General features: G+C 44.1%; 1 protein-coding gene and 1 pseudogene across 3 annotated transcripts in view; one reads left to right on the plus strand and one right to left on the minus strand.

Moving 5' to 3' along the window:
* Positions 1–257: 257 nt before the first annotated feature.
* RUBCN (rubicon autophagy regulator) overlaps positions 258–16,591 on the minus strand; it is a 55,745-nt gene continuing 39,411 nt past the window's right edge. For 2 of the 3 annotated variants that reach the window (XM_068546552.1, XM_068546550.1), the window contains 10 exons: positions 16,329–16,403; positions 9,098–9,158; positions 8,441–8,573; positions 7,634–7,779; positions 6,487–6,551; positions 5,761–5,999; positions 5,155–5,216; positions 4,545–4,698; positions 3,321–3,414; positions 258–3,092 (listed from right to left, as the gene is read on the minus strand). In XM_068546552.1, coding sequence (XP_068402653.1) covers positions 2,914–3,092; positions 3,321–3,414; positions 4,545–4,698; positions 5,155–5,216; positions 5,761–5,999; positions 6,487–6,551; positions 7,634–7,779; positions 8,441–8,573; positions 9,098–9,158; positions 16,329–16,403 — 1,208 coding nt within the window. In that variant the 3' untranslated portion in view covers positions 258–2,913. The remainder of the gene's footprint in view (positions 3,093–3,320; positions 3,415–4,544; positions 4,699–5,154; positions 5,217–5,760; positions 6,000–6,486; positions 6,552–7,633; positions 7,780–8,440; positions 8,574–9,097; positions 9,159–16,328; positions 16,404–16,591) is intronic. The other variant, XM_068546551.1, reaches the window with a different exon arrangement.
* On the plus strand, positions 11,580–12,480 carry LOC137766655 (endoplasmin pseudogene; annotated as a pseudogene).

The raw sequence follows: 16,591 nt of genomic DNA on the forward strand, positions 1-16,591 counted from the left end.
GCACACCCCGTGCACTGGAAAGTGCCACAAAGTGCTTCATACACGAAGACATAGAAATCTAGAGAGGTGAAGTGATCTGCTCAAGGTCACACAGCAAGTCAGTGACAAAGCATTCCAATCCATTTTTCCTGACTTGTAAGGTCCAGTTTTCTTTGCATTAATACACAGAAACTTCCTGAATTTTCAGACATGCCTGCTTTATAGTAGACACTCCATACCAGTTCCTGACAGTCAAGGCAGGCAAATAAAAGGCAGAATTTCATTTCCTTAGTTTATTAACGATGACAATGAACTGTTAGGCTGTGTATGAATTATAACAGGTAGAAACCTAGTTCGGAACACGAGTTGTACACACCCAAGAACATCTCCATTTAGACTCTTGCTCCTTTTATGTTAATTCAACAGAAGCTCTAAAGCTTTGGTAGAGAAAGTCAGTAACAGCCTCATTTAAGTGGAAAATATTTGCCTTCCACTCTTCTGCTATGTCTTAAATCTGTCTCCACCTTGTAAGCAAACTTCTTTTTCCCTTTATTTATAGAAAAAAACACTTCTTCCTTCCCATTTCATTCAGAAGGAACTCTCTTCAGTGCATTCAAAGCTTCTCCCCACAACAGCAGGGATTTTCAGATACTGATAAGTTGCAAAGTGCTTTCAAAAAATCCCATCCTCTTTCCTCTCTCCCCCTACTCTCAAATAAATAAATAAATGGGTATTTGGACAGTGATGACAGCACAGTGTCAGGGTCACTAAAACAGATATACAACCTAAAGGGATGAGGTGAGAGAGGTGGTGAAAAACAAGTGAAAAACCAGGAGGGTGAGACTGTTGAGCTCAGCTTCAGAAACAGTGTCAGCATCTTCCATCCTTTGATCCTATGCTATATGAAACGCGCACGACAATAATGAGAGTATATCTCTCCTCCAGTGTAGTGACTTGGAGTAAGGAGCTAGATTTGCAATTTAAACCAAAAGTGGAAGTAGAGCTCACCATCTTCACAAAGCCCTTAGTCTGAATCTGAGGCCTAATCCTCAGTGAGACTTGAGTTTCATAGGGTCATTCCCAAAGCTCCTTGAAGGACAAGGGAGCTTCTAGTCTGCCCTTCAAAACTGGGCTGAGCTGGAGGCCTTGGCCTTCACAGCCCCTCCGCCCCACCCATGAACTGAAGGGAGAACAGCCTGAAGTAGCCTTCAGATCCCAAGTTTGAAGCAGAGGGACCAACACCAGAGGTCAATTCCTCCCTGCTCCCTCTTGTCCTGGTGGAGCCTCAGCTCTGGCTGTTACTTTACTGCCCCTTCGACTTCCTGTGAGACTCCTGGTTGCCTCCAACTCAGGCACTCATCAGCTTCCACCAACCATGTGCAACTTTCTGTTCAGCTTCCTGGGGCAGCGCCCACAGCAAGTTTTTCCTACAAGCAACCAACTATGGAAAGACAGGTACCCAGGAAGAAGTCAGTCCCAAAACAAAAATGCTCTGGGCTTTAGTTCACAGAGCTGCCAGCCCTCAGAGCAGTGATCCTGACCAGTGTTTTACATACAGGTCAGGAAGTACAGCAACTTAAAGAATATGACAAACATATACTCGGTCCCAGCAAAAACTTTTCCCATCAAAACACACGTTAAAAAAGGGTGTGTGTGTGTGTGTGTGTGTGTGTGTGTGTGTGTGTGTGTTAAAGTTAGTAATAAGAAAAGGATGAGTGAACATATGAATATCACCAGGCTAAAGAGTTAAGTGCATAATTGGCATAAAGGCTCTTGTTATCCCAAGAACACGGGAACATTCACGCTCACATCCACAAACTGTCAAGTTGTCTGACACCACTAATAGCAGGAAGCTTTTTCCTCAACTTTGACAAAAGAAACTAAGGCAAGAGATCAGCCACCAGGGAGGGTCCCAGCTGTGCTTCAGGAGCAGAGGGAGAGCATGGAGTTGGGCCAGGCTTCTACTCAGAACCACACTGACAACCTAACAGAGGACACAGTGGCAAGAGACCCACTGATAAAATGGTGGATGAGGCTTCTGTCCTCAATTTAGGATGGCATCAGGGACTTGCCTGAGCTTGAAAGATCAAACCTGCACCAGAGCTATGTTGACTAAAAGGGACCTGATCACCTAAGAGGAGGCCAACAGCCCCTCTGACTGAATAAATGCTCCTTAAATAACAGAGTTGTAGCGTTACTTATGCTAGAAATGGGCCTGGTCTAAGTATCAGTTCTGTTCTTTGTGTCAAGTCCCCCAGGGTAGATAAAGAAAGTCAGCCTGTGACATCATCTATGCCTAGAATATTTCAAACAAGAAAGTCATGACTGCCTCCTTGAGGTCTCTGAAAATTCTAAGGTAGCAATAACGCTGTTTTTATGGCCTCAAAAACACCTAAATAAGAATGCCCACGATGTAGTCCCATTCTCTGCTGTTTCTCCTCAGGGCACAGTCTGACCCTATTCCAGGACTTGGGGAGAGAAAACTCCATCCTCCTGTTTCAGCAGCAAAGGAGAAGTGAGTTCGCTGAGAAAGGCCTGGCTCAGAAGCTCCAGAATTACAACAAAATAAAACTGGAAATGATACTTGAGATGCAGCTGAAACCAGATCTGGTCCAAGTGGAGAAGGCCATGGATGTCGGAAGAATTGGGTCTCCCTGTCCATTCCCCTGACAGAGGCACTAGAAGCTTCACTTAGGGACCCATGTGTCAGTTTTGATGGAAATACTTGGTACCTATAAATTGTCACAACAGACTGGACCCCACCAACCTAAATAAGGTTGACTGTACATGGACATTAGACAGGTCGTAAAAATTAATAATGATGATAATAATTAAAAAAAAAAAAAACCAAGTGGGTAAAGTCCTTAAAAAGGTGGCTCAGTTCTGCACTATGTGTGACCCTAGCCCCTAGAAAGAGTGCTTTACGTGCTTTCTTCAGGTGGTCTCCAGGACGGCGGCCTCCAGGGCCAAGGCCTCGGTGGGTTCCTCCTCATAGTCTGACATGTAGGACTCCAGGCTCTGCTTGGCCAGCAACTCTCGCCGGGCCTGCAGCCGCTCACAGCGGGGACAGCTTCCAGACTTGAAACAAGCTTTATGGTAACATGCTTTACACTCTATTCAAGTTGGGAAGGGGAGAGAGAAAAGAACAATTTGTATTATCTCGAACTGGAAGCAAGTCGCTGCCGTAACCCTTCTCACACCACGGCTTGGTGCACCTGTGGGGAAACACAGGGAGCTGCTGAACCAAACCAAACTCTTACTAATAGGGGTGGCTGATGGGAAATAAATGAGCCTCGTGTTCTGTCTTGTTTGCCCACCCCACACCGGGCACCAGCCCTCACCTTCACAGGTCCGGCACTTATGGAGCTCAAAGGGAAAGATGATGTCATCCGCATTCTGACAGAACTCACAGATGAAGCCCTTGGCTTGGCAGAGCTGGAGAGGAAAGACACAGGCAGCAAAATGAGGCAAAGCACACCACAGGAACTGGCCAAGAGGGTGAACACAAGCGAGGGGAGGAGCAAAATATAAATAAGTCTTGAGGGACTCTAAGGTGTTCTCCCACCTTCAGGAAAGAGACCCAGGCTGGACTTAGCATGATGGCCAAACTGGGGCCAGGGTTGGGCAGTGTTGCCAGGCAGTGTTAGACAAAGCTTTAAGGTGAAGACAAGAGAGGCATGAGTTTGAGAAACTCCAGCCATGAGAGTGGTTCTCAAAGAAGAGATGAAAAGAAGGAAGGAACGATGCCACAAAGGGCTTCCTAAAGTCAAAATTCCAGCCTGGGTAATGATTTTATTTTGAAATAGGAAACACAACCAATTAAGGTAAAATGTAAAGGCAAGGACAGTTCTCCAAAATAACACCCAGCCTCGAGTCAGGTTACAGTGAAGTCTTTCCAATGCCCCCTGCTACACGGGACTTCTACATATGCCCCATTTTAAGCTCTAATTCTGGGACTGTTACAGGAACACAAACTGGACATATTCTAAGACGGGAAATTCTAAATATGGAATTTATGAATTTCTGGTATGTTGGATACATCAAGAACAATGATAACTTGCATCTACAGAATACTTAGGTTTACACAATGCTTTCACATAAATTATTTCATCAATCCTCAAAAATACTGAGAGGAAAGGACAGTGGGTATTAATCATTATCTTCATTTTAGAGACAAGAAAATTGAGGCTTACCTCGGAGAGGGCAAAGTATTTCCTTTGATCACAGTGATTGAAAATGATAAAGCCAAGACCCAGTCCCTCTCCAGAATCTAATCCAGGGTCCTCCTCTCACATCATGACAATTCTTTAGTGAAGGCCTGCTTAGTCCTGCCCGTTTCCCAGGAGAAATGCCAGCACCAAATCCTCTTCTAATTCTAGGTTCCTTAGAGCTGGATGATTTAGCTGTTCACCAACCCAGGGAAGAGCAATCCTGTCCAGTTTTTCTCACAGTGTTGACAAGCCAATTCAACTTCCTGGAACTAAATGGCAAGAACCCTGGATGCACGCTACTCTCGGTATCCCTAAGCAAGGGCCCAGCCACATGCTAAAGTGAGAGTTTCTTACCATGCATCGCTCTACATGGGCAGCCCCCGCCTTGGTGAGGTCAGCGAGCCGGGGCCCCAGCTCTCCCTTCCTGGCTGCAGTCAGGTCATTCAGCGAGTACAGGTGGAGATCCTCTGTCAGGTGGCCTGGAACTGTGTCAAAGGAGTCCAGAAGCCTGCAGGAAATGAGGGGAAGTGGGTGGGAGCGGAGAACGTACACTTTGTGTGGCACATCAGAGTAGAAGGATTTCTATCCAGAAGCAGGATAGGGAAGAAAAGCATCCTAGGCAGAGTAATGAGGGTGGGTAACATTCAGCCAGCCCAGGCCACCTCAGTCCTCCACACCACCAGGTGTCTGGAGGGCAGAAGTGACTTTTAGGCCCTTCTGCAGTGATGCATGTCAGCTTGCAAGGAGTGGTGGGCCTGCCCTGGGTAGAATAACCATATCTCCCCTTCCAGAGAGAGGGACACAGACATAGTTACTGCTGTAGGCTTCTCATTTACCATTTCTGGAATTTTCTGCAAGATCCCCCTACTCTCCTGCTTCACATAACAAGGGCCAACTGCTGGGACATGTTTCTTTCAGAGACATTAGCTCAGCCAGAGGCCTCTGGCCTCCACACAAGACTTACTCTTTGGCCAGTCGGCATGTCTTGAACATGTTCTTCATGTGACACAGCTGGACCCGCAGCAGCTGAAGAGAACGGCATTGTGGTGGTAGGTGGGGAGTCAGAGGGGTGTAAAGAGGAGAGAAACCACCGTTAGAAAGGCCAGTGCCTTTAAACCCTGCGCGTCTGGAGGCTTTGCACGAGGCAGCCAGAGCCAGACTGTTCTCTATACCCGTAACTCAACAACTTGCTTCAAAGGCACCCCCCAGTCAGGGAAGGGCCCTCTGCTAGGTCAGTCTTCCCAAATCACATACATAGCTGGGAGCTGCTGAGAAATCCAGAATCTGAACTTCCGACCCGACACCCTATTCTCCGTTCAGTAATATTTTCAGGGAAGGGAGAAATCCTGCTTTTGCCATTAAGTGTTATCTATAGCTTTCAAGCTGCCTTGCCAGGTTCGAGACTCTAACTAGACAGATACCTCGAAAATGGCATGAGAAAGTACGCAGAGAAAGTGAGAATGATGAGATGGTTACAGCTCCACCACAGCGACAAAGAGGAGTGTGGTGATCTTGGCAAACCTCTATGAACAGAGGGTAATCTGTGACGTGACCTTTTCAAGGGTCGTACCCGGACTTGATTGAGCAGCTTGACCTTCCTATAGAGGGCACTGTTGATGTCCTGCACATTGAAGAGAGGATCGTTCCAGATCTTAATGAGCAGGTCCTTGGAGAAATTGCTGACGTAGTACTTGCTGAAGTCCCACTTGCGCAGAAGTCGGCTGGGGATAACCATCTGGGCATTCTCGTGGCAGCACTGACAGAAGTACTTGCCCAAGTACTCGCAGTACCGCAGCCGCTTGATGTAATCTGAAAAAACCGGAAAGTCAAAAGGTCAGAGGTGGCTTTCCCATCTATAAGCTGGTGAGGCAGCCCTGCTGCTCCTTTTGAAAGAGGAGGAAGGGATGGCCAGTGGGCTCCGGCCACCTCTGTTTGAGCTACCAAAGCTGCCAGAAACCCACATAGTGGGGCCTGTGGTTTCCGTGTCCCAGCCTGGAGGCCGCTGAGGAAACGAGTGCTGCCAGAGTTGGTAAGATCCAGCCTCCAGGAACCTGGCTGAGAGTACACAATGTTCTCCAGTACACAATCCTGGTAATGGGCTCCTAGAAATCATTTCCCTCTGATTACCAGTACTGTTGCCTAGTACTACCCCTTTCCGTCCTCCAGGCCTCTTCTTTCCCTTTTCCCAATTCTGCTCTATCACCTCCTCTTACTACTTCTCTGACCAGCTCCCTCGCCCAGGTGTATGACAGGGTAAAGCCCTTGGAGGCCACGGGGGGTCAGAGAAGACGCTCACCAGGGTCACTCCGGATGCCACATCCTGCACAGCGGTAATTCTGCTTGGCCACAGCGATTTTCCTCCTGAGGAAACGGGAAGGAGAGGGGATTGGCAGATACCAGCTGCATGAGGTCTCTGAGATGTAAAGGATGGGGATACAAATATAGGGTTCCCATAAGGATGGGAAGACAGGGGAATTCACCTATTTTTTTAGAATTGGACAAAATGAGCCTATTGGGAGAACCAATTTAAACCAAGGATTGTAAGGTTAGAATTTAGGTCTAGGCAGTGACTCTCCCCAGTAATGAACCACACTTTCTGTACAAACATAAGAGATGAGAAATAGTAAAGAGGAGAGAACAAAAGGAAAGAAGAGCATCCATCCATCTTGAGGAAAAAAAACAAGAAGTTCATAAAACTACTGGGAGGAAGGCAACAGGTTGGGAGGCCAGTGATAAAAGACCTCATTTCTGGGGCTTCCCTGGTGGCGCAGTGGTTGGGAATCTGCCTGCCAATGCAGGGGACACAGGTTCGAGCCCTGGTCTGGGAAGATCCCACATGCCGCAGAGCAGCTGAGCCCGTGAGCCACAATTACTGAGCCTGCGCGTCTGGAGCCCATGCTCCGCGACAAGAGAGGCCGCGATAGTGAGAGGCCCGTGCACCGTGATGAAGAGTAGCCCCCACTTGCCACAACTAGAGAAAGCCCTCGCACAGAAATGAAGACCCAACACAGCCATAAATAAATAAATTAAAAAAAAAAAAAAAAAAAAAAAAGGACCTCATTTCTGGTTAGCTCTGGGAAGGAATGGGAGGACTAAGAGTAAAACTCGCAGACAAGGGACTTCCCTGGTGGTCCAGTGGGTAAGACTCTGTGCTCCCAATGCAGGGGGCCCGGGTTCGATCCCTGGTCGGGGAACTAAGATCCCACATGCATGCCACAACTAAGAGTATGCATACTGAAACTAAGACCTGGCGCAGCCTAAATAAATAAATATTTTTTTAAAAAAAAAACAACTCGCAGACAAGTAGATAACCCTCTCCCTCTGCCTTTTAGAATTGTATGGGAGGTACAGCTGCAAGTAGGGACAATAGGGTGAAGAGAAGGCTCTGACAATCCAGAGAGAATGTATCTGTTTGCCAAAGGGCACGGCCACTGACTACTCACGTTGGGGCTGGATGAACATTAAAAATTATCTGAGGCCGGGGTGGGGCCCACTCCAGGTTGCCTCGAACACGAATACGTAGCTTGTAGATGTCAGCATGCTGCCCGTCATCTGGTGAGATGGGCAGTGAGTCAGGGATGGGCAGGAGCTGCAGGAGAAAAGCAAAGGGTAATCCACCAGGGACAATCTGGGGGAATACATATGCTTGACCCTTCTGGCCATGGCCAGAAGCATAATTAATGAAAGCCATTTCAGGAACACCATAAGCAAGGGCTTCAGGGAACCTTGGCCCTCGAGATAAATGATAAGGCACCAGGCTACTAGAAGTGAGGGCCTTGGGTTCCAAGAATCAAAAGGAACAGAAACAGCATCCCAGTGTGGTGGCACTCCTTGATAATGCTGTCCCTGAACCCAGCCCTGGACCCTTGGTGTGCCAGGGTGCTTCATGCCTTATTCAACTGCAGAGCAAAGAAGAACCTGAATAGTTCACTTTTCCAGTGTCTCAAGGCGGTCACAACACAGGAGTGCTGCCCCCGGGTCTAGTGAGCAGTCATATGGAATAAGGACAGTGAAGGAGCCGTTTGTTATCTCCTATCCTGACGATGGCTAGGGAAAACCTAGGCAAGCGTGCACGCATTCCTTCATTTATCCATGCCACACATTTGTAATGAATGGCTTCTAAAAGTAAGGAAGGAAACACGGAGGCTCATGCTAAACTGGGGACGTGTAATAAAGGAGAACAATATCAGAAAGGCTCACAGCCTCCTGGGGCTGGACGCCGGGTGGAGAAAAAGACTTGAAGAATCTACCTTCTGAGGGGCGTCGTGCTCTGGAACGAGCCACTCTAGCTCTGAGGCGGCTGGGAGCTGCATCCCCTCAAACTGCTTCAGGAGCCCCATGGCCACTGCCTCAGCAGACGTGGAGTGTAGGAAGCAGTGAGAGCTGAAACAGAGAGTCAAGGAAGACTGAGCATGGAGAAAAGACAGGAGGATGGGAGCCCTAACTTCAGGACTCGATACCATACACAGTGATTTATGGACTGAGAGAACACTCACAGCAGCCCCAGTCCACTCAGCTTCCTTTCTCATCATCCTCAGACATGTGAGTATAGAGCAAAATACACAGGCTCACACATAGTTCTAAGACTTAGGCTCAAATCCCACTTACTAGCATTCATGGCACTGCTGGTTAAGAATTCTTTCAAATCTGGTACAATCAGAGTTCGCAGAGAAGCAATAATCCACACTGCGAGCTTTGCCTCCACCAGAGCCTAGCCTGTTTGATCCCATGATCTTCTGCTCTCTTCCCTGGACTCACCACCATCAGGCAGGCCTGTCACATTAACCTTGCCTCTTTGTGAAATTAAGATGGCTTCATCCCATGGCCTTCCCATTCATATCCCAAGACCCGGGTTTGTTTCTCCACATATCCCGAAGTTTTATTAAAAAAAAAAAAAAAGTACTTACAAGGACTGGGAGGAAACAAATGATTTGTTGTTTGAGGGTGTGCTCCTTCTGATGTCAGCATCTAAATGCAAACAAGAGTTAAGGGGAGCAGGAAATGGAAAGGGAGGAGGTAAGGGATAATAATGGAAAGCAGTCCAAGCTATTGCCAGCTAAGCACTCAGGGCAGCAGCTAGGTGCTACATTCTATGCAGGATAAGGAGCAGAGTCCAGGTGAAGCTTTACATACAATTTATAGTTTGGCTCTGTTCAAGTCACAACAGACTGAATTGGTGACATTATGCATAGCATTGAGAAGGTCAAAGTGGCTACAAATCCAGGTGGAAACACAAATTCACATTTAGTGCAAAGCAGTGAAGGAGAAAACGAAGCATCCTAAGACAAACAGGGACACACTCTCTACCAAGCAGCAACAAATTACTCCAATTTCTCTCATTCTCTAAATCTCAAGTGCTCTTAAATGATAAACTCTCAGAGTCAAGAACTCTATCTAGCTCTTTTTTTTATACCAGAATCAGTACCTAACACAGAATTTAGGTCATAGAGGTTACTCATTAAATGTATGTGGAATTGAAACTTTGCTTCTAACATCTGACCACTATTGCTATTACCCACTGAATGTGAGAAGTCTTCCATGTCCTTAACAAAGTTTCACGGAAAGACTCCCTTCCTGTCTGGTGGCACAGGGGAAAAAAAGAACTTCTCTATGGTTTGGCAACTCCCTGGAGATGCCTGGTAAACAACAAATTTTCATGGAGCTATTCAACATGATCTTTACTAAAGAACTCTCAAACATAATTATAGGAAACTATGGCAGACTTTCCAAAGTCTATTTCCAAGAAAGAATTTTGAAAAGGATTTCTAATAATGATATGCCTGAATCTCTAGAGACCTCACCTACCCAAATATTTTTAATGGGGAGAATGTGAAACATGGCAGTCATGTTCAAGAAAGGCAGATACTGCCTATTCAAGTCATGAAAACAAGACTGTTCTGGTAAGTCTCATCCCTCACTTCCTTTGATGCCTAGTGAAAAGACCTTTTCCTAATTAAACCTACACAATGATCAATCTACTGCATTTAAGCCCCTCAATAGAGTGCTAAGCTTACATGACATCACTCTGCACTTGGCCATGAGTAGCTCAATTGTTCTTCATGTTTCCTCTGTATACATATACGTTTGTGTGTACCACTAGATTATAATATCTCGGTGTGAGGAAATGAGATCGTGTCTAATTCTTCTGTTTGGCCCTGAAATACTTAACACAGTGCTCTGTATAACAGCATATTCTCAAATAATATTCCTGAAAAATCAATGTCTTCAAAGCTATAAACACAAGAGAAAAGAACTGAAATCTCTCAGTTTTCATATGCTCTCTAAGCATAGAAAAACTTAAGATAGCAGCAAAATCTTTGACTAGCAAATAACAAATCCTATTTTATTTATTTATTATTTTTTTTTTATTTTTGGCTGTGTTGGGTCTTCGTTTCTGTGCGAGGGCTTTCTCCAGTTGCGGCAAGTGGGGGCCACTCTTCATCGCGGCGCGCGGGCCTCGCACTATCGCGGCCTCTCTTGTTGCGGAGCACAGGCTCCAGACGCTCAGGCTCAGTAGTTGTGGCTCACGGGCCCAGTTGCTCCGTGGCATGTGGGATCTTCCCAGACCAGGGCTCAAACCCGTGTCCCCTGCATTGGCAGGCAGATTCTCAACCACTGCGCCACCAGGGAAGCCCCCAAATCCTATTTTATTTAACAAAGAAGTTCATGTATATCATATACTCTGTCTGAATTTGCGCCACTCAAATCCAGTTCCCAATACACTGCTAGTTCTGTATTCTATTCTAAATAGTGCTAGAAGAGAAAAAAATACTCTAGGCAACAGTAGACCTTCATAGACCATTGGGTTTGCAACGTTGATTTGAGTAACACTAAATTGCCTTGGATCATACCTAAGTCTTGCCTTGTCCTTAAAATCCTCAAAGAGCTTTTTGTACATAATAGGTTTCCAAAAAATACTTCCTAAATAAAAAATTGGCTGAAAGCAAAAAGCAAATTTCAGCCTGTTTAGGAGTGATAGAAAAGGAAAAACGAGACAAAAATCTTAGACAGATATCTTGAATAAAGAGCTAACCAACATGGTTACTTGAGGGCCAGGCTACTAAAGAAAACATGGCACGCCAGAGAAGAGAGGCGGTTGACAATTCATGGTTGCTGAAAACCGCTGTCTTCATAAAAACTATTCAGCAGTTCTTCAGCCTCATAGAGAGGAAGTCTTCTTTTCTTTGAGAGAAAAAATAACACTCTATCCTCTTTGGAAAATAAAGTCAAGTCATACTTTATCATGTTTCTTCTTTTTTACCAGAGATGCAGTGACGTCCTAGCTAATCATGAATATTTCCAAGAGTGCAGAAGACTACACGGGTTTGGAAGCGAGGATCTTACCCCAAGAGTGGAGAGGGAGAGGCAGCGCCTGATATCAAAAGGGACATGATACCTGCCACTGGTCAGTACCAGAAGGCCTTGTGGGTACTAGGCCTCTCTGTTGCATCCTGCTCACTCTCTAGTCAGTACAAGCAAATGATTAGGTTAATGTGGTTGGAACACTAGTTGAGGATCTGGATAAAAGTAGACCAGGGTCTAGGATAATTAAGGAGTAAAGAGACAGAAGAAAGCTACTCAACTGAATGGATTAAACGTACCCTAAATGAGAGCACTTGAGAAAGAAGTCTGAGAAGCACTCCTTCCAAATGGAAGTTAACATAATTATGAAACTTTTTATCAATTCTTTAACAAGAACTGATTTCAAATGCTTCTGATGCTTTAGATAGGATAAGGCTATTACTACTGACTGGTAAAAGTTCAAAAATATAAAGACAAACAACAACAACAACAAAAATAATGACAGGTTATAAGAAGAATTTTTGCATGTCCAGACACCGGTATTGGGATGATCAGGGAAGAACTGGTTAAAACCTTGGTACCCTAGCAAAATCTGCACATTTTTAAACAAAATAAGTGAGGCACAAGAATAGAGTCAACTTCAGAATTTACTGGCCAATTTGATGTTGGTTTGCATCCTGTTTTCCTCTTAGCACATAAGGGGATACCCAACACATCCAGAAATCCAACTCTAATGAATGTTCTGTAACTGCTGACTCAAGAGGAAACACTTTAAAATGGAGAACCACAATTACTCTTGCCTTAGAAGGAGAAAACAATTTATTAAAAGAGGGAGGGTGGGGAAGAGCAACAGATTACCTTGAATTGGATATAATTTCAAAACTTTCCCAAAATATAGTTCATGAACTTTCCTCTTTATATATTGTGCCAGTTTTCAATTTATTGCCTTTCAGCTCCCAACCTGACCTTCTTTTTGTCTGCTCTGTGATAATGGAGCTGGACTTGAAAACACTGATCTTTTGCCAGCTGGCACAATGTTCAGCTTCGCCAGTAGAGGGCGCTGGAGGGACACTGGAGGAGGAAGGGGTTTGTCTGGCTGCTGGTGCGCTCCCGTAAGCGGACTCCTGTGGTGCAAGTGACTTTCCCCAGGGTAAGCATGGCTTCAGGAAGCTTTGCAGCAGAGCGCCACTGGTGGTACTTCTCATAAGCGGCTTCCCTTGGACCTCTGGGAAAGCTTCCGAGCCGGTGCCGCAAGCCTGGCCCCTCCCATGAACCACTTCCCCCAGCACCCCTTGAGTTCTGAGGCACAGCACCCCTTGGGGGCAGTCTCCTCCCGCACCCCAGAGAAGGTTTCCTGAAGAGGGCTGTTGGCATGGCACCCCTCACGGACAACATGCCCGGACATTCTCTCAGGGCAGTTCTGCACCTTCAGAGAACTCCACCATCCAGCGAGCAAGGAGGTCTGGATTGCAGCCTCGGGGTATGGCCCTCTTCTACATTTGTTCCTCCCCTGGGGGCTCTATCTCAGCCCTAGGGATGGTGACTGCTGCCTATATCTGCTATTCCTGTATTCGCTAGAGTTTTCTTTACTCCTTATGAGCCAGTCTCCCATTACTTCAATCCCCCATCAGAGTTAATAATTCTTTATATTAAATTTTCACTATTCAGGTTATCATGTGGTTTCTGTCTCCTGACTGGACCCTGGCTGGGTACATAAATGCAGAGATTGAAATTCTAGAAGAAGGAGGATAAAGAAGAATTGATGAAGTTGTAGTGGGAAAGGATGAAGGGAGGAAAAAAACAACAACAAAATCCTAAAACCAGAGAAGCTGAAAAGACTGTCTGGAATTGGGAGCCCATGAATGATATCATATCAATTTGGCAGACACCATCAGAAGATACAGATGAAGTGAAAGAAGCCAGACACAAAAGATCACATACTGTGTGACTGCATTTACATGAAATGTCCAGAAAAGACAAATCTATAGAGATATAAAGATTAGTGGCGGACCGGGGCTTGGGGTGGAAATGTAAATTAACTATAAATGGGCGTGAGGGATCTTACTGGGGTGACGAAGATGTTCGGAAAGTAGATTACGGTGATGGTTGACAACTTGGTAAATTTACTCAAATTTAGTGAGTTGTACACTTAAAGTGGGTAGATTTTGAAGTCCAATTATTCCTCAGTAAAATTGTTTTTTAAAAAGGGAATAGAAGTTAATGAATACAAAGCTTTCTATGAATAAGCTATGATCACAAGTTTACATCCACTTTACTGTGAGGAGGAAGTAACTTTCAAAACTATTTCCTTCATAAACACTCCTACCCCATAAGGTCTACTTGCTGAATTAGGATCTAAGAAAAATGATTACATTAAGCAAAGTATTACAATTATGCAGAGTAGTTATCATAGATGATGTCTATACTACGATGCTTAAGTAATTTTTCCACGGGTGTTATAGATTCTGATAACCTTCCTCTGATAGAATCCCAAGAGATTCTTCAATAGCATATATTACTTAAGGTGATCAAAAAGAAAAGCATCTGTAAGCCTCTGGACATGATCAAGAAGACTGCTAATGAGAAGTATACCGACACTTGTTAGAAAGAATTTGGTCCCCAGTAATAAACTTCATTAAAGACCAGAAACAAATGAAAAAGAACAGAAAGCAATAAAGAAACCTACAGTAGAGAAAGATGAATTGTAAAGTATGCTTTCAGAGAAAAACAAATACCGTATGCTAACACATATATATGGAATCTAAAAAAAAAAAAAATGGTCATGAAGAACATAGGGGCAAGATGGGAATAAAGACGCAGACCTACTAGAGAATGGACTTGAGGACACGGGGAGGCGGAAGGGTAAGCTGGGACAAAGTGAGAGAGTGGCATGGACATACATACACTACCAAATGTAAAACCGATAGCTAATGAGAAGCAGCTGCATAGCACAGGGAGATCAGCTCAGTGCTTTGTGACCACCTAGAGGGGTGGGACAGGGAGAGTGGGAGGGAGGGAGACGCAAGAAGGAAGAGATATGGGGATATATGTATATGTATAACTGATTCACTTTGTTATAAAGCAGAAACTAACACACCATTGTAAAGCAATTATACTCAAATAAAGATGTTAAAAAAATTATGCTTTCATAATCGGGAATCTGTGTGTAGAAAGAAAGTCAAACAAGTCACTACTTTGGAGAGAGGGTTGTTCTGATTGCTTTCCCTCCAAGCCCTCAAAATGTGTTGGGATTGTGGATCATGAGAAAAAGTAGTACTTTAGTTGAAAAATATTTCATATTCTTGGTGTATAAAAAACGCTTTAAAGCTCCCAAAATGGGGGAAGAAAGGATACTAGGAAGACCAAATAAAAGTATGCCTTATGGTTAAAGCAGACTGACTATGCTCTAACAAAGAAGTACCTGACAGTCAGTAAATGCACATGCAAAGGATTCTGGTTGTAAACACATCAGAAGCCAGTTTAAAAGTGACTTAGGGGAATTCCCTAGCAGTCCAGTGGTTAGGACTCAGCGCTTTCACTGCCTGGGTTCGATCCCTGGTCAGGGAACTAAGATCCCTCAAGCCATGTGGCATGGCCAAAAAAAAAACCAAACTAAAAAAAAAATGACTTATGATTGTTACTTCTCAAGCAAGAGAAGACTATGTTAGAATAAATTACAACAGTTCAGGAGTAAAGTAAAAGGTACCTAATTACTTTTATTTCTCTAAATCTTAATTTAATCTTATACATATAATTATTTCAAACTCTAGTGGCTGACAATATTAACTGTTAAAATTAACTGTTAATTAAAATTTTAAATTAATAAAATAATTAACTATTAATCAAATTAATAAATGCCCTGAATTTTGTTGTTTGTGTGTTTTAAAGCCACTGTGAACAGAAAACTACTACTTTTAGTCAACTCCACCTACAGAAAGTCTACTTGTTTGGATCACAAAGCAGTTACTAAGGCCAAACATTTGCAGCAATAAATCCTAATTGTATACAAACTACCTAGAAGAGATAGCTTTCTGAAAGTTGGCTCTCAAATTCAAAACTCTAAAGAGACTCTAAGCTTCATACCATTCTATAGGACTTTTGCTGTCTGAATGTGTGGCAGTATTTAGCTATAGGTTTGAACTGTAATTTCTTCACCTGACCACTCCTTTCTAAACTGTCCACTATCTCCATCAGCCACAATGACCACTTAATCTAAAAGTATCACTGTAGAGAAGGATTAACAAGGATAATCTCAGTGAGGAGGACTGCTGGGGTCATATGAGGAAGAAGAAAATGAGTATCTGAAAAAATGGTACAAATGAACTTACTTAAAAAAAAAAAATAGAGCCACAGATCTAGAAAACAAACTTACGGTTACCGGGGGGAAAGGGGGGGAGGGATAAATTGGGAGATTGGGATTGACATATACACAGTACTATATATAAAATAGATAACTAATAAGGACCTACTGTATAGCACAGGGAACTCTACTCAATACTCTGTAATGACCTGTATGGGAAAAGAATCTAGAAAAGAGTGGATATATGTATATGTATAGCTGATTTCACTTTGCTGTACAGCGGAACCTAACACTTTAAATCAACTATACTCCAAAAAAAAATTTTTTTAATTAAAAAATAATTAAAAAAAGAAAGAAAGAAAGAAAATGAGTATCTAATTTGTTCCCAGTTAGCTTGAGTCCAGTTTTCCCCAGATAGTTCTCCAGACCCTATAGTCCTCATAACCCTGACAGGTATCACAGGTATGTACAAAAGCTGGTGCAAACATTCACACACATGCATGTATCAGCACACCCACGCTTCCAACACAGGCTACCTGAAAACAGCGAGGCCACTGACACTGAGAGTCCATTCTTTGACATGTGAGTCAGGTTAGATCCTTCACTACCATCTGTGTAATAATGATTATAAAAGGGTGCCCTTTAGTATTCAGACAGGAAGTAAACTGATGAGAATGACAGTTCTATACCACATGTTCCTGGAATCAGGACTTGACTTTTGCTCCAAAAGATGGCACTGCTTTTAGAAACCTACATCCATAGTTAGGTTCTCACTTTGGCTTGGGAGACAGTTACTGCT

The sequence above is a fragment of the Eschrichtius robustus genome, chromosome 6 (genome assembly GCF_028021215.1).
Source record: "Eschrichtius robustus isolate mEscRob2 chromosome 6, mEscRob2.pri, whole genome shotgun sequence".
Classification (NCBI taxonomy): domain Eukaryota; kingdom Metazoa; phylum Chordata; class Mammalia; order Artiodactyla; family Eschrichtiidae; genus Eschrichtius; species Eschrichtius robustus.